The sequence below is a fragment of the Astyanax mexicanus genome, chromosome 1 (assembly GCF_023375975.1).
Source record: "Astyanax mexicanus isolate ESR-SI-001 chromosome 1, AstMex3_surface, whole genome shotgun sequence".
Classification (NCBI taxonomy): Eukaryota; Metazoa; Chordata; class Actinopteri; order Characiformes; family Acestrorhamphidae; genus Astyanax; species Astyanax mexicanus.
In genome coordinates, this window is record NC_064408.1 from 71,369,835 (window position 1) to 71,394,163 (window position 24,329).

The 24,329-nt window shown below is 37.1% G+C and overlaps 1 protein-coding gene across 1 annotated transcript; it reads right to left on the bottom strand.

The window, feature by feature from the left end:
- Positions 1-5,110: 5,110 nt before the first annotated feature.
- LOC103021996 (tumor necrosis factor alpha-induced protein 2) lies at positions 5,111-21,289 on the bottom strand. Its single transcript, XM_007256622.4, has 12 exons — positions 21,169-21,289; positions 19,860-20,060; positions 13,288-13,939; positions 13,054-13,168; positions 12,799-12,921; positions 12,530-12,624; positions 12,276-12,377; positions 11,651-11,774; positions 10,223-10,348; positions 9,908-10,063; positions 6,929-7,050; positions 5,111-5,762 (listed from the first exon to the last, which is right to left on the bottom strand). Exons 1-12 carry the CDS (start codon positions 21,215-21,217, stop codon positions 5,603-5,605), a joined length of 2,025 nt encoding a protein of 674 aa, XP_007256684.3. The 5' UTR covers positions 21,218-21,289; the 3' UTR covers positions 5,111-5,602.
- Between the last annotated feature and the right edge of the window lie 3,040 nt (positions 21,290-24,329).

Here is a 24,329-nt window from a genome sequence, read left to right on the forward strand (position 1 = left end):
AACCAAGTATCACTCTTGCTAATGATGGGGAGCTTTTAGGAAAAGTCATAACATTTCAAGTTTCAAGTTGGAAAAAGATAGTTTAAGGTATTTTTTCTACAGCTAAACATGGTATCGGGTCACTTTTGACCCACAAAACAACACAAGGGTTAAGTGTGTCTGTTTTAGGTGGATCCAATGTCCATGGAAAATACAATCTAGTCAGTTAGGCTTAAAAAGCATTCAAACTAATAGCTTTAAAAACTAAGCAAAGTGGAACAGCTGTTGCATGTTGTATTTAGACAACATAAAGGCACACTTTGAAACTGAGTATCACTGCCTTTAGTTAACCACAATTGTGATGTACAATACTATGGGTGAAATTGTGGATCACAGGGTCAGGGACGTGCACAGGAATCTCGAAGGGCCGTTGCTCAAACCTAAAGAAAGGGCACCAAGGACAGCAAAAGGGTAGTTGCCCAAGCACATTGGGCCATAGCGTCTGCACGTCACTGCACAGGGTTATGTTTTTAATGGTTTTCCAATAATACAAAAAAAAATCTGTTTATTAGTTTCACCTGTCACCATGTTACTGTGTAGCGTCACCATGCAGCCTTGTTAAGCCCTGTTAAATTATTCCATTCAACTCTGTTAGAGGTATTTAGGCCCTCCAGGACACTTAGGACACACAGGAGATTTCTGCATTTTAACTAATTTTTCTGATTGTTCTAAATGTACTGAACTGATTTAAGTTCGTAACACTTTTTTGTCAAATGACAGAACTGTTTCTTGTTTCTCTTTTGTTCAAGTTTTGTCTCTTAATGGAAGTTCTGTTAGTAAATGGAAAGTAGAAACATTTAGAAATATTGAACAGATTTGGATTTGGTTGCTGTGGCAAATGATGTTCTGTGGTAGACTTGTGCTGCAGTTGTTGATTCTTGAGGATAATGGAAACACTGTGTGGTTATAAAGTGCTCAATGAATTGGAGAAACGCCAGCTGACATCTGCTGTAGATGTATGTTTGCCAGCATTTCCTAGAACTTTCCCAGAAGCATGTGGCTTCTCCTTCGTTGCTCCTCCACACTCTGCAGCTGAGCTTGCATCTGTAATGTTGTAGTCCAGTTGTTTAGGAAACATTACAGAAAGGACCAGAGAGTAATGTAATAGACATAATTGGATTTTGCATGTGGAGAAGAATGAGCATGCCCTTTGTAAAAGGGAAAAGCAGTAATAGCCAGTGGCAGTGGGGGTATAATCGAGTGAAGAATAGCTGGAGGAGAATAGCAATGTCCAGTCTCAGAACAGATCTTTCTCAATTTAACCAAATAAAATCCTACTGCTAAATGCTTAGATTTTTTCCTGTAGGGTGTACTGACACATCCAGCCTCACTGTCTCTCTAGCATGTTCAACTCAACTATCTTACTTAAATCAAGCTGGTTAAATGTGCTGTTTTCATCAAAATTCAGTAAACAGCTAAAAAAAAGATTAAATGAGACAATCCCAAATAGCAGAGTGACCAAAGAAGACATATCCCAGCTAGCAGCCAACTAAGATACATCATTGATAATGTAACCATAATTAAATATAAGATGAACTTTTCAGATTCATGTTAATTCTGAAACAGTTAAGCATCCAGTATAAAAACAGCAGACACCCACCCTGCAAAAACTAATTTTAGGGAGATAGCATTAGGGCCTCAGGCCTCCAAATCCCAAAGAATATATATATATAAACACACCTCTCTCACCTCTTCTCATTCAATGTGTCTTTTATATATCTTTTAACAATATACATGTAATACTGAAGACATTAAAGTTATCCAGTAATACATGCAGAATTATTATTGGCAATTAAAAACTGTTAAACAAACCAGAATATGTTTTATACTTCAGATTCTTCTAGGTAGTAACATTCAATTTTGATGTCAGATCGAAAAAATCTTGGAATAGGTGAAGGAGTTCCTGGAGGTGCTGAACATTAGTTGCTGCTTTTGCTTCATGCTGTGCTCCAACTGCCCAACACTCTTCCATAAACAAATTCCATATGTGTCTTGTTTTTTTTATGTTTATAAGTGAAACAAATAAATATTTACTTATATCTGTACTTACTATATGACATAACTTTAATGGAGTGAATAGAGTAGAGTCTGCTTAAAACCTAGCTAATGTTAGCATTGTTAATGAATGAGCTCTCTTCAGTAAACTATCATGGGTAATATAGAAGTCACAGTTCCACGCAGTGCAATGAGTAAAGCCCTATACAGACGGGATTAGTTTCTCAGGGGGTCGTGGGGTAATTTTCTCTTTTAGGGGGGGTTTCCGTGATTTTATTCCCATCTGGAAGGACCATGTGTGTTTTTTTTCTCAGACTTACACTTACTCAAATTATACTTTGGGTGTTATACTTTGTTTCTCTATAGCCCTTTGTTGCTCATGTGCTCTCTCACTCGCTCGCTCTAAAAAGTGACAGGTGGGATCTCTGAAGCAGCACAAAGTAGCTACATACACAACTGCCCAAAATCAGTTCATAAACAGAATATGACTGGCTTATATCGTTCCCTTCTGTCTTCAGTGCTCTGATAAATAAAGCTAAAAGCATTCGTACAGAAAGTGAAAGAATGTTTCATTTTTAAACCCCTTAACACCACATGACTTTTTACCCCATTGCAAAAAACAAAAAACAAAAATAACTAAATAAATTTAGAAACATCTCCTGGAACAACAATCTCTAGGGATTACTAAAAGTCAGGGAGCACAAGGGGGAGAAAGTCGCATTTCTCAACTCAATAAAGCTTTGTTACATAGTTTCTCAGACTAGCAGAGGTGATATTTAATATTGGATACCATGGATCATTTTGGGCACTTTAAACAAGATAGTATTCAGTGTAAAATCTACACTATCTGGATTAGAAATGTGTAAACATGCAGTACTTTGGAGCACATAAGTAGAGATGGCCCTATTATTACATTTATAACCCCAATATATAGTTTTTATTTAAAATGAATGCAATGCACAAATAAGTGCCTACATCATTCCAATGTTGCAGTTGCAAAAACGTTAGTTTTAAATAAACCTTTTATTTAAATTTTTTTTATCTTGATTCTCATTGTTTACTTAAAAATTGGCGTTATAGTGTTCCACACAAAAATGTATCATCAGGGAGGTAACATTTTTGCACTGTATTCACATCCAGCAACATGACCTTACATTACTTGTCAGTTACAGCACAGAACGCCCAAGCAATCCTCTAACCTTCCCAGGAGATGGCTCCACATCTGATGTTAAATGCTGCCAAAAGTCTCTGTGAAGGAAAATCCAGAATGATCTATAAACTGAAGTTATACTGAAGTATAAGAAAATGAGAGAAGGGCAGCTCACAGTACAAGATCTCAATTTCAGCACTGGCTTGTTAGATGTTATGATTAACCAGCATCTATTCCATCTTTTTAAAGATCAATACATGCTGCTGGGTAACAGAATTGACATTTGTGAAACATTGTCCATTTTTGCCCACTTTGCCAAAGACTTAAATCTAATGTGTGTTTATTACTGGCTTTTAGCATTTGTGATTTAGTTACATCTACATGTTTTTTTATTAAGCTGTTCTGCTATTTTCCACTGTTTGCATTATCTCAACTTGATACATTGTGTCTTGTCCATAACTATTTGTACAATAATTAATTAATTAAATAATTGAAAGCCTACATTCAAGAGGTTAAAAAATTATTTATATATTTATTCAGCTTTGAAAAAAAAAGAGACCACTCTTTGATTTTACCAAGTTGAAAAACTCTAGATTATAATCAAGAGGAAGATGGATGATCAGAAACCATCAAAACAAGCTGAACTGCTTGAATTTTTAAACCAGGAGTGACATGAAGTTATCCAAAAGCAGTGTGTAAGACTGGTGGAGGAGAGCATACAAAGATGTATGGAAACTTTAATTTAAAAAACAGTGTTATTCCACCAAATATTGATTTCTGAACTCCATGAGCTGAACTTTATGAATATGAACTTGTTTTCTTTGCATTATTTAAGGTCTGAAAGCTCTGCATCTTTTCTTTTATTTCAGGCATTTCTTATTTTCTGCAAATAAATGCTCTAAATTACAATATATTACAAAAATGTTCATTTTACTCAAATATATACATATAAAAAGCAAAATCAGAGAAACTGATTCAGAAACTGAAGTGTTTTCTTATTTTTTTCTAGAGCTGTATAATAACTGTTTACAGAGTCCCTCTGTTATCACAGCCTTAAAAATAACTGGGCAGTTCACTGATAAGCAGTTTCCTGTGATCTGTTCTCTCATTATTTCATAACAAAAAAAAAAGAGAAGAGATTTAAAAATAAAAAGCCCTATCATCCACAGCGAACCACAAAATTCGCTCAAGTATATTAATTATAGTTTGTTAGTTTGAGGCCATGGAAAAGGAGAGAGACTATGTAACACAATGCAGTAATTTTGTTAAACACTAAAAAGCTGAAAGTCTACACTTTAATGTTGTATAGATTGCTTCATTTCAAATATATTAGATTGGTATATAAAGGCAACATTATACATGCTGTCACTGACCAAACCTTGTAAATCTTTTATAATCAGTTATTACACCATCACTCAATAAAAAAACATGCCACACAAGACACATGAATGACAGTACTACACTGTTAGATGAAAGTATGTATTGGTTTAATTATATTATAATACTGATGTCTAAAATGCTTACAAATATTTACAACCATACTGTTCAAATACAGTCACATCAGTTACATAACACAGTGAATACTGCTGCAGTTAGAAGTTCTTAATGCTTTACAACCCGAGATATAGTTGTGTTACACCAAATACTACCCATCAAATGCTTCTTTCACTTTTAATGATGGTTCTGTGTCTCTCAACGTGCTAAGACATATATGTGTAGCGTAAAGTGCTTCCTTTCGTCATAGCTCAAAGCTGTAATTCTACTTCCCAACTGTAAATGGAGCCCAGGAGCAAGAAATGACAAGTGTCTTGTAATACTGCTTTAACATCCCTTTCTCTATTTATATTTTATACAACACTGTTCACAGTCAGTTTATGCGAAGAATGCTACAAGCTAAATATCTATGACATGCTTGCAGCTTCAGAATACATTTTGTTTATTTGGTTCTAGTTTATGGAAGTAGACATTGTGATACACATAGAGATAGAAATGCAGCAATTCATTCTGTAATAAAGAACTGACAACTGGAACAGCAAGAATAAAATGATGTTGTAGAAGAATCATGGGGCTTCTAATGTGTGCAGAAAAGCTCTCGTGTTACTTCCCAATCTGATTTCTTGTTAGGCAAATCACATACCTAGTCTATTCAAGGATGAAAAACCATCTGACAGAACTTGGATGTGACTCAAGTCTTGGAATAGAACCAGCCTCTATCTTGCTCTCTCTCTGTCTCTGTCTCTCTTAGACTCTCTAAACCTATTTAGAACATTTAGAGCACATTTAGGTGCTGTATCACCTTTGATGCTGTAACACTGTGATATGATGATAGTAATATTATATAAGAAGGTTTTGCATCACATTAGCAACATCAGAAGCCCTTCACAGCATTAGCTAACTTGTTAACTTGCTAACATTTATTTACATGAGTGTTTTTTTAACAGTCACATAGCAGAAGAATGGTCGTACAGGCTCAGAGCTGACTGAAGTTCGGTTCTCATGCAAGCTGCTTTTAATGTTGCGCACATCCGCACTGGTGAGGTTAGTCTTCAGCTGCAGGAGGGCATGGACCTGTCGTTCACTGTGGAGAGAGGAATCGTGTAGATTCAGTGTAGTGTCAGTGTGGTCATTATGTTATTAATGGTATTAATGTCATTAATGAGCAATAAAATGCAAAATTAGGGACTCCATCTGAAGAAAAAGTCTCAGAAAACATATTATTGCTGATAAATTATAGTTCATCAATATCAACTGTTACTATCTTTACCTTATTTATATTTAATCCTTTTTCAATCCTGTTTTTACTCACAGCCAGTTTTCACCCCATAACTGGGATTCCCCATAACATGAAGTCATTAAGGCAGCAAGGTAGCATGTGCTTCTTCTGCATCACATGAATTACACTTCTGCTTTAATGCAATGTCATTGGATTGCTGGAGGAGAACACTTGCTGACAATTCTGTTACAGCAGTTAACAGACACCTGCATTAGATAGCATTGTCCCGAGTGATGGGGGACAGAAAGGGCCACTGACAAGTGTACATCCTAACCATATAGATAATGATAGTTAAAGTTGAAGAATATCTATATAGATACCATATACACTCATATCTTAAAAGCAGGTGTCATCAATAGGCGGCCCACGGGCCAGATGTGAAGTAATATAAATAAATAAAAAAACGCTTCTCTGGCGAACTTTTGTTTACATCCCTCCCTGGTCTCTCTGTCTCGCTCGGCGTGACTTTAGTTTCCGCCCGTTCTTGTTTTTCCGTTCGCTTTTGGCTCCCTATCTCTTTACAAGGGTTTTTTTTTCTGCCCACGTCCCAATTCACTAGGTGGGGCAGCAGTAGTGTATTGGACCGCGACCCTGACGACCCAGGTTCGATCCAACGTGAAGAGCGGTGTGTTTATTTATTTATTTTTTCCTTTCTTTTTGGGTTTACCTACTTTGAGATGAAGTGTACACCCATTCACCCCACACCAACACACCATCACTATGCCAGTGTCTCTGCAGTGCTGAGAATGACCCACCACCCAAATAATTACAGCTGCTAAGTAGTGATCATCTGGGGTCCTGACCATTGAAGAAAAGGGCAAAAGACGAATAATAAAGTATGCACATAATCAGAAGGACGGCATTCTACAATTATAAAACAACAAAGTGCTCCTGTATGTTTATTAGAGTGGAAGAAACAAAAACTGTGTATATTCTGTGTCACTTAGACAGTTCCAGTTCTCTGTACTCACTTTATATCTGAATAGTCTCTTGCCAGAGTAACTATCTCAAGCTGCAGTGCCCCAGCATCCTGCACTCTCAATACCTCTGACATCTTGGGTAATACATCAGACAGCCATTCCTCTTTGGACCCCTGTGCAAAAAAATGACGTTCAGATTAGATAAACTTAATAATAAAAATAAAATGTGATCATCCTGTAAGTATGGGGATTATGTGGACAAATGTCAGTCAAACATCTCATGTACCATCACCTTTTCCTGTGTCAGGACCCACTCACTCCTCTGATAAGTATTCCACTCAACAGGGTCCGTAAAATGTGCCCTTTTGCTATAAATGTTGAAAAATGTCAAGAGGTTGCTAACAAATTTGCAGTAAAATATGCTACATCAGCACAGGTTGAGCTTCCTGTTTGCTTCATTTTGGCAAGGACCGTGTCGATGCAGCATGTTTTAGTTAAATGCATCCCTGGACATTGAACTCTGTGATAACCAGTGAAATATCTTCACTAAATAACCTCAAACTTCATTATAAAAGGCATTTGTGTAGAGCTTTAAACAATAGATGCTTTCACAAAGCAGTTTCACAGCAGTCTGGGGACAAGAAGAACCAAGACCTAAAAGAGGAAGTCATCATTTGTTTGCTGACACTGAATAAAAACACAAATGAGAAAATGTGGGAAACCCCTATGTGAATATGTTTTTTCTTGAAGTATTATTATTTTACTGCCTCAATTTTTGTTTCACAATAAACTATTCTTTCCCAGTGACATGAATGTTTTGGCACAACACACTCCTTCTAGTGAGTTCCTGCCAAAAGCTTAGGTTTTCACTTCTTCAGAGTTTTATACCGTCTGAGACTTCTGGATGCTATTAACATTCTGGAGGAGACTCCCTCAGCCCTGAACACTTCAGCAGATCACTTACAGAATAACAGGCTTCTCAGATATTCAGAGAAATGCCTTTACAGGATTCACTGCAAAACTGTAACTTACACATTACAAAATGTGTTATTAAATCATGTGTTAGGTAAACACATTTTTTGTGATTATTGGACACCCATATATTCTATGTATACATTACCGCTACCTTCTTAAACCCAGTCATGTTTCTAGTTTCTAAAAATCTCATTTCATAATTTGATCCTGTTTTTTTCTGCCCATCCTTTGTTATGTCAACCAAATAATGATATCATTTCTTTCCATGTCTTAGATTTTTTCACCATAAATGCTTGCTGGCTGAGTGTCTTGAAGAAAACAAAAACCCCAGTCAACTTTCAGTTTCGTGCTCATTACTTCCAGATGCGCAGGACGTGGCGCGTGAGTGGAGAACAAGCCTGTGGTTAAGTGTGTGATTATATTGAGGCAGTGTGAAGTTAAAGTCACAGCACAAAAAGGAGAATGCAGGGAATGCTTGTGTTTGGATTTGTACGTGCACGAGTGTATCAACATCTTTATTCAGATATAAATAAGCTCATGAGAAATATATACACATTCTAATGCTCCAGGGACCCTCTAAAGAATCTTCAAAAATAGATTTGCCTCCACAAGATGAGGACTTTCTAAAGCAAAATATGTTCATTTTCTTTGGAATAAGCGACACTATGGAGCAACTTTATCTGAAACACAGCATCACTGTTATTGCTGTACTTCAGGTTCTGATTGCTGCTGCTGTAGAATGTAATTTTTCCGGAGCTGCATGAGACCTCTCACCAGAACTGCATTACTACACTGCATTATGGCTCTAAAATAATATCACACTATTTCATGGTATTTTTGTGGCAACGATACTCTTGGCGATATAACAAAACACTGAATTCAAAAATTATATTTCAAGAATACACTACTGCAACAAAATTAAAAATAAGTTTTATTAATTAAATATTATTGCATATGATATGATATGGTACACCTCTAACTGAGATACTAAAAATTACAAAAATTTGATCAGATTTGTAACAGAAATCAATGATATACTCCATATATCTTGACAATATACTCCACTTATCTCTATATATCCAGGATTAAAGTAAAATAAATGATACTGGACAAATATTAGAAGACATATCATGGAAAACAAGAAGTGTGAATATTTTTTTTGCTGACAACAGAAAAAAAAGTAATATCCTGATGTAATAATTAGGGGTGGGTGATATGGCACGATATTTCAGGTTTTGCGTACGATACAATATGGCACACCCCTACCATGTTTTCCATGTCATATTTGTCTCCTAGTACACATGCTTTTTCTGAGTTCTGTTTTTCAGCTTGTCAACAACTGCAACAAGTGTACAGCTGTATTTGATTGGGTGCTAACAATGTGATTTGTATTTACGACAGTGGTGTAAAAGTAAATTTCACAGCCCAACTGTAGGGTGAGCCCAGTATCAAAAACAATGCATGCTGCTTTATATTTAGGTTGTAAGTGCAGCTCTGGAAAAAATAAAAGACCACTTTAAATTGATGAGTTTATTTGATTTAACCAAATTGAAAACCTCTGGAATATAATCAAGAGGAAGATGAATGATCACAATCCATCAAACCAAGCTGAACTGCTTGAATTTTTGCACCAGGAGTGGCATAAATTTATCAAAAAAGCAGTGTGTAAGACTGGTGGAGGAGAACATGCCAAGATGCACGAAAACTGTGATTAAAAACCAGGGTTATTCCACCAAATATTGATTTCTGACATCTTAAAACTTGAATATGAACTTGTTTTCTTTGCATTATTTGACGTCTGAAAGCTCTGCTCGGTTTTTGTTATTATACCTATACATATCAAAATCAGAGAAACAGATTCAGAAACTGAAGTGGACTATTAATTTTTTTCCAGAGCTGTATATAATATATAAAACCCACAAAAAAACAAAGACATGATTATATAGGTATTTTAATAAATGTGAATTTTGGCAGTGTGTGGACAGACATGCTGCTGTTCTTTGGTTTCTGAGGTGAGTAGGTTAAGGTGTAGTTGCTTAAACTTAAGATACTTACCATTTCGATAAACAGGGTGTTGATTCGGTTGCTGTCCCTACAGAGAAAGTCTGCAGCTTTCTCCTGCTCATCCTTGTCTTTCAGTTTCAGTTTCCTTTTCAGCATCCTTTTTGTATATTTGGCCATGACCTCAACATGCAGCTGATTTAAGAGCTCCTATACACACATTCAAACACACACACATTCTATCAGAACTGTTCATACTCGACAAAACTTACCCTTATTTGTGTATTTGTGTGTGTACTGGATGGCACTTTGAATAACAGTAAAGAGATTATCTGTTTTAGTACATTAGATAGTGTTTGTGCTGCTCACCTCTTTACATGCAGGCTTTATGTCTGAGAACTGTTGCACCTGATCTTCCAGAGCTTTAATTAAATCTCCGATGATATCATGGCTGTCTGAAAACCACACTGGAACCCACAGCTTTCGATAATGCTCCTGCGTGGACATATTGAACATTGACATATTAAATACAATACAGTTCCAAATGTTTTATTTGTAGAGTTTAAAGCAAACACTTTCTAACTCTTTCTACCTATGTCACAATATTTGCACAGGCTGTGATTTTGATTCTTAGAGTATAATGCCCAAAATTAGGGGAAGAACCTGACCTTCTTCTCTGAAATGACTCAGCATTCCCTGCTGCTCTGTGCCCGTTGCTACTGACACCAGCAATGCAAGGACACCTGTTGTTTTGGATCAACACTGACCTACTTACAGCATGGGTTAACATTGTCCTTACAGCTGTCTTCTACACTGATTAGCTGTGGGAGGATTTGTCCAAACATGAGAGAGGAAGGAGGTCTCCTCATTCAACACTGCTTACATTAAAAGTAAACTTGTACAATGTTAGCTATACCCATTGTAATCTAACTTAGAAATGGCAAGCTGCTCTTAAAAATTAAGCGTATTCTTTTTTCATTTATCTATCCCAAAATGGACCCAATCCCAAAATTGGCACTATCCTAGAGATACTCATGTACACTAGGCTTTAATAACTGCTTATGCTTAATTTTTTTTGAGGACCAATATGTAATTTATTTTCAGTAGTAAATCAAGATGAGGATTTATCATCGAATATTAAGGAAATCATGCTGCGTTAAAGCACTGGCGGCACTTGTCAACAGGGATTCAGTCAGTACGCTCCAATTTGGACTGTGCAGTCCATCAAGGGTATCTGTGTTTGTTTTGTCCTCTGACTGCTGCTCGTTCCCCAACCCTAACTCCACCCCCGAGGTGGCCAGCACACACACTACAGTGAGCAAGTGGTGTTACAGCACAGAAGCTAGCAAGCAGGGCTGGTTCAGTTAAACCTCAGCTGCTACACAGCCTAAAAAGCCTCAGCATGTCTCAAAAAGGAATATAACAAGAGGCTTAGGCTATTGCAGTTAGTGGTGCATAAAGCTAGTTTAGTAGTTCACATGAGCCGGTTTATAATATGACTTAATATGACTTATAACATTCTTGCTATGGTTACTAAACGTGTCTATTGCTGGATTGTGTAGATTCAGCCTCCTCAACTTGGCAACCCGAGTGAGCTTTACGTCTGGGGAGGGGTGGACGGGGCAGACTACTCTCTGTGGGGTTTTGAAATTGGGACTCCTGTAGCTGTTAAACCAGCTCGCTCTCATTTCCTACAGAATGTACCTTTAAGTTCTTGGTCTACTGTATGCTTATTTAAATTAGCTACAGGTGTTGCTATGACAACACATCAATAATAAATATCTTGTTTATAGATACCTTGAGCTCCTTTTGTATGGGACTGAGGATGTGTGTGTGACACAAATCTCTCAGATCCGCTGTAATGGACAGACAATCTGCTTTAACATCATCCGGAAGGTTTTCGCATTTTTCTATGTATTCCCTGTGGATATAAAAAAATATGTTTTTTTCTCTGATGAGTTTCATTTATGCTTCACTCAAAGATTATTTCAGAAATACCAACAAACCATTGCCTGCAGTCAATATATTATATGTTAATTTTAAACACAAAATTGAAGAGAACTATTTCCTGGCTATAATAAATCAGGTAGTGAGACAGTTCAAATTCAATGTTCAAATTCAAATGATAAAAAGCTGACTGTGATGTAATACATCATACATATATAGATAATATAGAAAGTCAACCCTGAACAGTAACACAAAACAAATTGCCTTCTGCATTATAAACATTTAATAAAAATATAAAAAATATTTAATAAGTTCCTCATGTATAAAGGTCACATGTATGACACATGATTACCAGTTCTAAAAATATCATGTAAATATTTGTATCATAATCTAAAGTTGTAGTTATTTGTTTTTGTATTATTATTTATTTTTCTTCTTATTAATAATAATGCTCTCTGGACAGTTTTTGTCTTACCTGAACTGCTTGATGCTGACCAGACTGGCTTTCAGTGTGACAGGGATGTCGCAGTCTTTCTTGTGCTTCCCTTTAATAAATTCAGCAACAGATTTTTTATAGCTGCCAAGAGAAATGTATTTGTGCCATGTGAAAAAAAATCCTAACATACAAATATATTAAAAGAGAGATAAAACAGAGCTCAGGGCTTCTTAATTTAGCAAATCCTTCTCTAGAAAACACTTATAAGCATTAAGCCTCTTTGAAATAACTACCTTGCCAGGAAGCTCGTCAGCTGAAGCAAAATCCTCTGAGATTTTTCCTCATTACACAGAATAGATTTGACCTCTTTCTTGGCTCCATCAACCAGCTGTAAAATGAGAGTTTCATGCCTTAAAGTAACACTCTTGACAAGGCAGACAGGCCAATTAATTATCACGCCAACTGAATTAGTCTAAAAAAGATGAAATGATTATGTTCAGTTACAACAAATATAATGTGCAATGTGCATATCACACAAATATTAACCAAGTCTTATACTTACATGTATAATGTCCAAGGCAAGGTTGGAAATGTAGTAGCCATCAAACAGCTCAGGTCTTTTGTTAGACTGCCACTGTTCCTCCTCTTTCTTCAGAGCAGTGGAAAACCAGGTCCTGACCTCAGCCTATAACCAAGATGGAACATCATCTAATACAAAAGTGTTTTAATACTCTAGGTTTTAAGAATGCTTTTGGAATTATAAAAAACATATTTATTAAACAAGCTCATAGCTTTTTGAGATGATGCATTGTCTTACTTCTTTGTGCAATAAATATTGGTCCTCCAGAGACTTATAATCCTCTGGCGGTAACAATGGTCCTAGTTCCTCAGTCTTGATGTGTGACTCTAGTTCCTTCTGCTGCAATACATCGCTAAACAAATTAAAAAAAGAAACAACATTAATCTCTAAGGTATAGGCTTTATTTATACATTTATAGTATAAATAAAGTGCTTTATTTTATTTATGGAAATGTGGTCATTTGTCTCTTACTTTGGATAATAATTATTAATCCAGCTCAGAATGTAGACGCAGTCCTCCACCTCGATGTTGGTTCGAGATATTTCTTGGAGTTTCATGGAGAATGCTTTGTGGTACAGCTGAGTGTACAAGTTGCACACGTCAAACTCTGGTGTGTAACATCCCTGCACATCTCTGACCACGCGGAGCAGGTCCTTCTGGATGCGCTTGCCCATTCGGCAAATGTCTTTCTTCAGGGAGGTGGACAGATTGTCTGCTCCACTCTCTTCCTCGTTTGCCTCCTGAATCCGTTTCTCCACTACTTTCTCAAGAAGCATATCATGGGTCTGTCTGCACTTCCTCGGCCTCCAAACAGGACGACTGTCAGCAGCCACCTCCTCCCAGCACCTATCTCGCTCCTCCTCCTGAAGTATAACTGTCACAGCACTCTTCAGTGTGTCCTGATTCTTAGCGTTGAAGGAATCATGGATGGCCATCCAAAGACGCAGCACCAGGATCTCATAGTCCTTTTGAAGCTGGTCCTCCTCCTCCTCTGAGCGACTGCCCTGCTCATCTGCTGATTCTGAGCTGAAAAGTTGCTCCTCACGTGCTAAAAGCTGCTGACTTGCTTCTGCCAAAAGATTTTGTTCGAGGTTCTGGTTGAAATCCAAGACCACTGGAACTTCTGAAAGAACACAGTTCACATACTATTCACTATGAGCTCAAGTGAGCACAGGAAAAAAAGTAACATATTAGATCAAAGATATGGTTAAAGTAGGTAAAAAATAGTGAACAATAAAAAAAAAGGATTACTGATTGTTTCACTTGTATGTAAATGTTGTTCCCGAATAAAACAGAGACAATGGATAATGACAATTTCTATTATTTTCAAAAGTGGCTAGTGTGGTGTTGCAAGGTGGTTGCCAGCTGGTTGCTATGGTTTTACTTGATGGTTGCTATGGTCTATGTGGTTGTAAAGGCAGTTGTTAAGCAGATGTTAGGATGTTGCTAATATTAAGCTGGCTGTTATGGTGTTGTTAAGTGGTTGTTATGGTAACCAAGGTAGTTTGCTATAGTGTTGCTGGATGGTTGCTACTGGAATCCTTTGTGGTTGCTATATGCTGCTGGGTAGTTGCTGAAGTGTTACATATGCAGTTCCTATGGTAATGGGTTTTGCTAACGTGTTACTATGTACTTCAAAATTAAAGGGAGAAATAAGGGATGAAAAAACGACAAATAGCTGAGAATTACAGCTTAGTTACATGCTCTGATAAAGTACATAGAGTTAGGTGGTTGTCGGGATGCAGAAACTCTATGGTTTGGGCATGTGTAAAAATGAATAGGAGGAAATATAGTTTGTTCTTGTGGGCCCCAAGATAAAAAATCCTCAATGGTGTATATCAGCTGAGCGGAAGTATGGTACATGGATGCACATTTCCACCTTATTCATTCTTAATGAACAAAAAATAAATAAATTAACACAATTTGATATGGAAACCGTGCCTTCGATCAAAAAAGCCATACATATACAAGCACACCTCATGTATTCAGACTGAAAAAGTGCAGTAACAAGAAACATTTTCTAGGGATACTGATACTTCCCATCCTGGCATTGCCCTGTTCTGTGGATTAAGTTTTTTCCTGCTCTAGCACACTTTTTCCACATAAACTTCACATACCATTACTGAAATCAGATGGGTGTGTAAAAGCTCTGATATTCTAGGGTTGGGAATGTTTCCTGTGAAGAAGCAGAATGTTTAAGTAGTTTCGAGTGTGATAAACTACTTTTTAGTGGCTTTAGTCAACACACACTTAGATACTTCAGATCCATTAGGACTTCCACAGTCCCCTACAAAAGTATTGGAATAGTGAGGTCAATCCCTTTTTTTCTTCTGTAGCCTGAAAATGTTTGGGTGTGACATTAAAAGATGAACATGAGACAAAATAAATCAACATTTTAGTTTTTTATTTCCAGGTATTTACATCTGGATCTGATGCACAGTTCAGAAGATAGCACCAGTTGACTGAACTCACCCATTTGTCTTGTAAAAGAATAAGAACAAAACAAAAAATATATATCAAAGTTAAAACAACTTAATATGTTTGTGATGCTTTTAGAGGTTTTCACCGCAGCCTGTTTCTGTTGGTGTTTGTTTTGTTGTGTTACTTCTTTCAGTCTTATATTTAGCAGGAAAAATGCATGCTCTGTAGGGTTTAAGTCTGGAGATTTACTAGGCCAGTATAAAATGTCCACTCCTTGCCTCCTCCATTGTAGTTTTCGCAGTGCTTTTGGATGATTATCTTGCTGCATGATGAAAGAGCTCCCAATCAGTTTATTTGTATACTTAAGTTGACAAACAAAATAGTTTTGTTAACTTTTGAGTTCAATAAACAACAATAAAGATTAATGAAGCCATCTCAGAAGAAGCCATGCAAGCCATGACACTACTTCCTCTGTGTTTCACAGATGAGCCGGTATGTTTGGAATCAAACTTTTGCCTATCCATCACATTGGTAAAGGTTAATCTTTGACTCATCAGTTCATAATCAGTTCATAGGCGTTTCTCTGTACTTCCAGTCTGGCCTTCATATCCTTCCTGCTAATTAGAGGTTTTCATCTTCTGGTGAAGCTTCTGTACTTTTGTTTTCATGAGATCTTCTGTGAACAGTAGATTGTGATACCCTACAGCACTTTACAGCACAATGGCCGTTTCTCAATACACAAGTACACAAGTCTGTACTCCCGTACTTGGCAAGTATGGACTTGGAAAGTTCGGATCGCGAGTGCGGACTCCCAAGGACAGGAGGAAGCGGGACGGTTGTTGTGTAATTGGAACAGCTGTGTACTTTTTAGAGGAGCGGAAAGCGTTGTTTCGAAAACGTAGGAGCACATTTTCACCTAGCCGCTTTCTTAACAAATAAACCACAAATCTGAAGTCTAAACCCCTACATTCTCACCTAAAAATACCTTAAAACATTATTTTAGCACACAGCAGTACTGTTTTGAAGACATACAGGTGCTTAAAGTTATGTACCTTCTCATCCTGCATTACACTGATACTGCTGCGAGGTGCATTCTGGGTTATCGAGCTGTAAGAAGTCCACACAAGTCACCTTCCATGCATCCTCGATAAAGTGGGAGGAGCAAGAACACATCCGGGTATTAGTTGTGTACTTGGCTAACTGTGATCTTCTGAATGGAACAGTACTTGGGCTGTGACTGATGACGTTTCCCGAGTCCACAAGAACACAGACAAGAACGCAGATTGAGAAACGGCCAGTGTTTCTGTCATTAACCTTGCTATCCAAGGTGGTTGCTATAGTGTTGCTAGGAGGCTGCTATTGGTATCCCTGGTGGTTGCTGTATGGTTCTGCTAGGTGATTTCTGAAGTGTTACTCTGCAGTTGCTATGGTAAGGGGTTGTTGCTAACATGTTACTACCTAGTTCAATGGCAAATGGCTGAAAATGGCAGAAACGAGGGATAAAAAATTACAAATAGAGGAGTGCGGGTCTATACCTGCCCTAATGGAGTACATTAACTTTGGTGACTCTTAAGTTAAAGACATTCTATGGCTTGAGGAATGACAAATACTAATTCTACAGATTATCAAAATGAAAAAATGTATCTTTTTTGATCTATATAGTTTATTTTTAATACTGTTGTCAGCCTTTAGACTTTGGAGTCGTGCCCACTCCAGTGTAAAGGTTTGCATTAGCAAACCTACCCTGCGGTATAGCTGAATCTGAGAAACTTCAACCTGCTTCTTCTGTGCACAGATCTTAAATATGAGCTTATTTTGGATTTCACAGCTTTCACAGTTAAGAGCTATGTCTCACCAGAGTTAAATTGCTTCTGCAATATGGTGCACACCCTGGAACCTCACTACAACATACCCTCCCAACAACAGGTTCCAGATATAGCTATGACCAAGCTATATAAGGAGCTACATACATTAAACTTTAAATGTGTATAAATATTTGCAAGTAAACAAATTCAAATAAAATATACTGATGCTAACTTACTTTTAATAGTTGGATAACCACATACAAAAATAAAAAGACCTGCCCAGCAACCACCCATGAAGAGACCAGAAGTTCATTTGCATTGGCCGACATCCTTGGAGTAACATTTGCCACTACCATAGTTCATAAATAGTTTTATGTGGTTTAGAGAGGAAACGCCTCGTCACTTCAGGAAAATCTTCTCAGTTGGTGGAAGGAACTCGAATGTGAGTATCCTAAGCTGTCCACAATGGTTTTCCTAAGGATTGCAGGTTGGACAAAAAGTAATGTTATTTTGGATGTTACAGGATCTATGCACTGTATTTTATTAACTATTTCAAATTGAGAATAAAACTAACCTATATGCATAAGCAATTTCTATTTTTTTTTTTTATTTGAATAATGAATCTTAATTGGGTCTGTGATAAATTTATATGCAGACTCCACTGTTCTGAATAACAAATTTTTATTTATCTCTTTTAGTCTTTTTATTCTGTGACAGTTTTCCTAAAATGTTTGATAAAATATATTGTCTTGCTTAAAGTATTGCTGTATATTGTGATATATGGTACCATATCGTATCCCCCTGTATCATAATACACATTTGCCAAGGTTTTTATTTTAATCTTAATTTTAATCTAAGGGCTTTTTAAAGAAAAATCTTCATAAACTCTTAAATGTAAAGTATAGAATTTCCCTTAAAGAGCCACTAAACCCTAACCCATATTTTTCCATTAATGACCAAATGTGTTCCTTTGACGCAATGAAGCATACCAGTCCTGCTTAACATTTTTTGTGTGAAATGGCTACAGCAGTCCAATTTTAAAACACCAGAGAGACTACCCCAATCCCGCCCACCTCTCCACAAGCTTACTTATGTTGCCAAGATACAAAAAAATCCCACTGCTGCTAAAATACACATCTTACAGTCGGAGTTACTACTTTACCAATCTCAGTAATACACTGCTTAGTTTAGTGGATAACATATAAATCTGCAGCCTGATCTAGATTTCAGCTGTGACCTGAACTCGCTGGTGTCAAGTGAAGCTAGTGAAAACTGAAAATAAGGAATGGCCATGCAATCAGCAGGTTTTTGAGAACATCTCAGTCCCCAGATCTGAATATTATTGAAAATCTGTGGTGTGATTTAAAGCGGGCTGTTCATGCTCAGAAACCATTAAACCTGGACTGAACTGGAGATGTTTTGTAAAGAAGAAAGATACAAAATACCTTCAACCAGAAGCCAGACTCTCATTGGAAACTATAGGAAGAGTTTAGAGGCTGTCATTTCTGAAAAAAAATGAGGATCTACTAAATATTGGTGTCATTTACAAATTTATGCACCTGCCTAATTTAGTTTGAAGAATTATTGCACACTTTCTGTAAATCCTATATAAACTTCATTTCACTTCTCAAATATCATTGTGTTTGTCTGCTATATGATTTATTTAACGGAAATTGCTGATTCAAGCTATGATTTATAAATGAAAATTATCAGGGGTGCCTAAACTTTTATACCACTGTAAAATACTGTCTGAAGCTCTGTTGACAAGTGGTTAACCCTTGTGTGGTGTTCGGGTCTGTGGGACCCGTTTTCATTTTTCATCAAATGATACAAAAAAAACTCATTGGCACTGGCTCATTTTTTTTGTGAAAAACATATTTCAAAACACATTTTCGATAAACACACACTGTTCCCCCCCCCCCCCCCCCCAACCATTTATATTACATACAGTATGTTTGGTAATAAACATTGCTTCATTTGTAAATTTGAAACTAAACACATTTTCTACTCATATCTTGAGTTTTATTCATTTTCTTTTACATTTTATTAAAAAACTAATTAAAAAAAGAGTAGCACTTTTTGAAAGAAATGTAACATAATAAAGGTAAAGGGCAAATATTAACCATGTAAGCTGTTTATATTGCTTACAATTTAGGTGAAGCAAGCATGTGTAAAGCATTTTAATGTAAAAATGCTTAATTTTGCTGAATGAAATACAAATAGCAAAGTAAACGAGTAACAAAAATATGAACACCACACAAAGTATAAAAAATATACACACACATATATATATATATATATATATATATATATATATATATATATATATATATATATATATTATATACTGTGACAGTTTTCCTAAACTGTTAAAAATCACAATATACTTGTATCGTGATAGGTATGGTATAGCTACTCTACACAATAAGAAAACTAAGTACAGACAAGAAAGTACTTATATTGTATCTCTGTTTTTTAGCGTGTTTATGACTGTCAATCTTAGATTTTATCCCGAATCCGAACCTGAAAAAATGATGAAAAAATTGGCATAGCTCCTGAAGTTATCAACCTTTATAGACAAAGGAGCACACTTTTCCATACAATTCTGGGCCAAAATAAACGACAGTAAAAAATGTTTGGGGGCGGCCCTAAGAAGTGTATCCGAATTGGTGCGAATCGGTCAATCAGAGGTTCAGTAGATGGGCGTGAACAGTTGCTCCCCATTCATTCTTAATTACGAAAAACATAATAAATTAATTGGATAGAAGTACAGTACACCCATAACAGCAGTATGATGTGAAAAGGCTGTATTCATACCTGGTAGAGAGTCTGTGGGAGAGGATTTGGTCCTGTGTCGTTTGATAAAGCTTGTGATCTTCAGTCTGCTGGGGAGTTTAATCTTCTGTCTGCGCTTCTCCTCCCCTGATCCGCTGGAGGACTTTCTCCGGGGCTGCTCCTCTTCAGACATCGCCTCACACGCGGCGGCGCTGCTGCTGCTGAGATCTTCAGGAGTCTTCTCTGTGGAGAGAAACACGCACAGCTTTTCCACGGACTGTCTCAACAGTGCGGACTGAGTGGCGGAGTGGTGCAGCGGGAGCAGGCTGTGCTCCGGCCACACAGCCGCTATAAAACAGGACCTGGGGCGCGGAGAGTGTGCCTGGCATCAACCACCCGCTGCTGCAGCATGGGGGACTGCGGCAGCAGCAGCGGCTACGTCACCGAAAACCCCCCGTTTAGATAACCTAGCTCGCCCCGCTAACCCCCTTAGTACGCCCAGCGGACACACGGCTGACCAGACCAGTGTTCTGTCGAGTTACGCTACCCATCCATACGTGCTAAAGGCACTGCGCATGCGCTGCAGTTTTTTAGTAGTTATCATGCTGTACATATATATATATATATATATATATATATATGTGTGTGTGTGTTTGTTTTGTGCATTAGACTACTCCTGGAAACATATTGTGCTTCTTTTGTATTTTTACAGTTATACACAAGGGAAGCACGGTTTGACAAGGTAGCACAATTCGACCGAACACCGGCTACTGCCCGACACTGAGGACAGGAGGGCAGCCTGCATTAATAACCTGATATAAAAAAAACAGTCTGATATCTGCATGATATCCGCTGTATTTCAGCCCACTCCTCATTTATATTTATATCCATTAATTAATTTATATCAATATTTGATAGGAGTGTGTGGAAACTTAGAATCAGAATGCTAAAAACGTTGGTTATACAACAGTGTTTATTATTATTATTATTATTAGTAGTAGTAGTAGTAGTATTTAACCTTGAAAATATTGTACTCATGCCAACAATGTTTGTCTTTCCTTTTCATTTAATATTTAACAGTTTAGAAGGTAGAGGTAAAGTGTGGTAAAAATATAAAAAAATCTGTATATTATAAACAGTAAAGATTAGTCTATACTCATGCTAACATTGGATGCCCTTGCCCTTGTTTGCCAGTTCAGAAGGTAGATAAAAAAATACAGTCTACATTTATTTTTGTTTTTCATTATTCATTATTTCATTATATAAGTGTGAAATTATCATAGATTATCCTTAGTATGAATTATGTCAACTCACATCACTTGTCTTCAGCAAAATAGCAAAATTTACCTACCTTTACTATTCCTCCTCATTGTCGGTAAGGTGAGATTTAAGGTCTTCATCAGGCCTGTCTCAGAAAGTCTCCTGTGAGTGTGGATACTGTGGTTCGTCTGTGTGTTTGGAATCGTCTGACTCAGTCTTTAAATGCCTGTGACATCAGCCAGTACGCCCACTAGCCCAAAGTCATTGGCTGCTGGGATGTTTCATACAGCCATTCTCTTTCAGTTTCCCTTTCCTTAAATTTCCTTCCCCCTTAATGTATTTGGGATTTTCCATAACGTACTCCATCTGCCATTACTCAGAGAGTGTGGGAATCTGCATGTCTGCTTTAATACACTGGTGGGAATGTATTTATGGCAAGATTTGAAAAACAAAATGATCACAATCTTTGACTCTGGGTGATGGGTGTACTGCCTTTTATTTGTCACTGGTCCACTTATGGTCCCAAAATAAACTGCATTTTTCTTTCACCACTGAAAACAATTTCATAAATTAACCCATTACTGTGACGACCGACAACACTATAATCAAATATGATAGACAGATAAATCCTAATTACAAGAGTTACTGTCTTTGCAAGAATGCTATATATCTATATTGAGAAATTGATTTCTGCATATAGCCTCTGTTTTTAATATTTTGTGACCAGCAGAAGATTTCTGATTAAAGACCAACATTATCTTTGGGATCACTGGATCAGAGCTGTGAGATGAATTTCTTTAGTCTTACTAATGACTGCATTCAACTACTTTAAGGTGCCTTGGTTACCGACTCAAGCTTTTAATTGTACACACACAAGTATCAGCTAATGGGGTACACCATAAACAATACTCTTTACAAATAAGTTTTATAGTTTTGATACTTTTATTTTTCAGAAAACACATAACTAATAGGAATAAAAACAAAAACTTAAACTTAAACAAAACACCCTGAATTGCTGCAGAATTCAGCAGATATGTAAATGATTACAGGTGTGGTATAAATAGACACTGGATGTTGTTACAAGAGATTGTAAAAGTGCTTCCCCTGCTGCTCTATGAAAATTTCTCAGAAGCTATTTTTGGGTAGTGTGCCTATTGGTGAGAAACCTTTATCCGCTGGACATGCCTCTATGATGCACTTAAAGACATTTTGCTTAGTCGACTCTGTACGGGGGTGCACATAAATGGGCTAAGAGAAGTAATTTTGACAAATTGCCCATCATCTAGGGTGTCTGTCAACTAGCCACGTCACCTTTATACACATGCAGCGTGAACAAGAAACCTGGACTGCTATAGACTTCTCTTTAGGGATGTCATTTTTCTGCAGTATAATGCTAACCCACACACAGCAAGTTCTCCCCAGGAATATTTATGCATTAAGCATTAATGGGCCAAGCTAGAATGCCAGTTTTAGCAACCTATGAGTGTGCAGGATCTACAAATCCAGCTGCAGCATCGTGTGCTGAAGTATGCCATACAGAACTTACATGCTAATGATGTCTCATCCTGTATTCAAGCTAGATTCCGTACAGCAGGGTATAATAGTCTCCTCTAAATTGTTCAGTTTTCCCCAGTAAACATATTCTTTTATTTCAATATCATAATTACTTACATATATGAATCATCATTATATTCACACATACAGAATAAAACTGTATTCGATTTTAGCACCTTCTTAGTAATTTATTCCCTTCTGCCAATGAGTGTTTAACATGATGTTAACAAAGATATATCAGTGATACTGACTAATTAACCATAGCTTGACTATCCTGATAACAGTTTTCATTTTAATTTTAGTGTTTATTATAAGGAACCATATTGACAGAAAATCTCTAACACACCCTTTCGCTTATAAATATTATTCACAACCAGTTCCACACGTTTAGTAGATTTAAACTGGTTGCAACATGAATGTAAATTTAACAATAAAATAATGACAGAATGAGTCACAAACAAGTTGTGCGAGTGGAAGAGGCTAAAGACGAGGTTCAACCTGACCTCATTAACCCTTTAGCTGCTAAATGTAATCAGTGTCCCAAAATCTAGTGGAAAACCTTTCCTGGACAGTAGAGTCAATTACTTCAGCAAAAGCAGGTTTTAAAAAGTTGGTATGTGTGCCTGTTGTGAACTGGTTCATTTTCTTCTTTTGATTGGGTTTAAGAAAGAACATCACCTGTTAAATATAAATCATTGAACAGTGTTTTTATATTGCATTAACTTAAACAAATTAATTAAGAAATTTATTTTAAAGCTCACCTTCCGCGAAAATCCGATTTTTCTTGTTTTTTGTGGAATACAGTAGGTCTCTCCGAGTTGAATGTGTACACCTGCACATTAAACTGTTTTGCAGCCCCCATTGTCTGCAGGAGCTAAGCAAAGAAATTCACCCGTTTTTCGGAGGGGGGATTTCTTTGCTTAGCTCCTGCAGACAATGGGGGCTGCAAAACAGTTTATCTTTCTGCCTACGTAGGCAGAAACTCACAGACCAGCCCACCTTGGCTCGAGAAACTCCCAGAGGCGGAGCTGAAGCGACGCAACATCACCGCTCATCAGTTAGGAGGTGGGAGGCAGTGAGCGGCAGAGCGGTGGAGGGGCGTCGCAGTGCTCCTAGCCAATCAGAGGAGAGATATTTGCATGCTGTTTGCATGTATGAATATTCATGAGCAAAGCTGGAATCCGGTCATTTTGGACACACCCCTAAAACAGTCCATTAAAAAAGAGCTATACAGAGACACCTGAGCACTTTTTTTTTTTACAAAAACGGCTCACATGTCATTCATTCATACTAGAGACCACAACTAGACATTTTAAAATGAAAGAAAAAACGACAGAAGGTGAGCTTTAAAAAATGGTATCCAACAAAAGTGAGTACACACGTCACATTTTTGCAAATATTATTTGATATTATCTTTTCATGGTACAGTGCTATAGCTATGAAACTACTATACACTGTAACTTGGAGTAGTCAGTGTACAGATTGTAGGGCAGTATAGATTTACTGTCTTCTGGGAAAAAAAACCACAGCCATTAATGTCTAAATAGCTGGTAAAACAAGCAAGTACACTTCACAGATAACATATCCAAATTTTGCTGAATTGTGTTGCCTCTTCCTGGTGTAATGTGACCTGTTAGAGTAACAAAGTACCAGGTGTTTTGGATACAGTTCTTTCATTCTGGCCACTGGATATTCAAC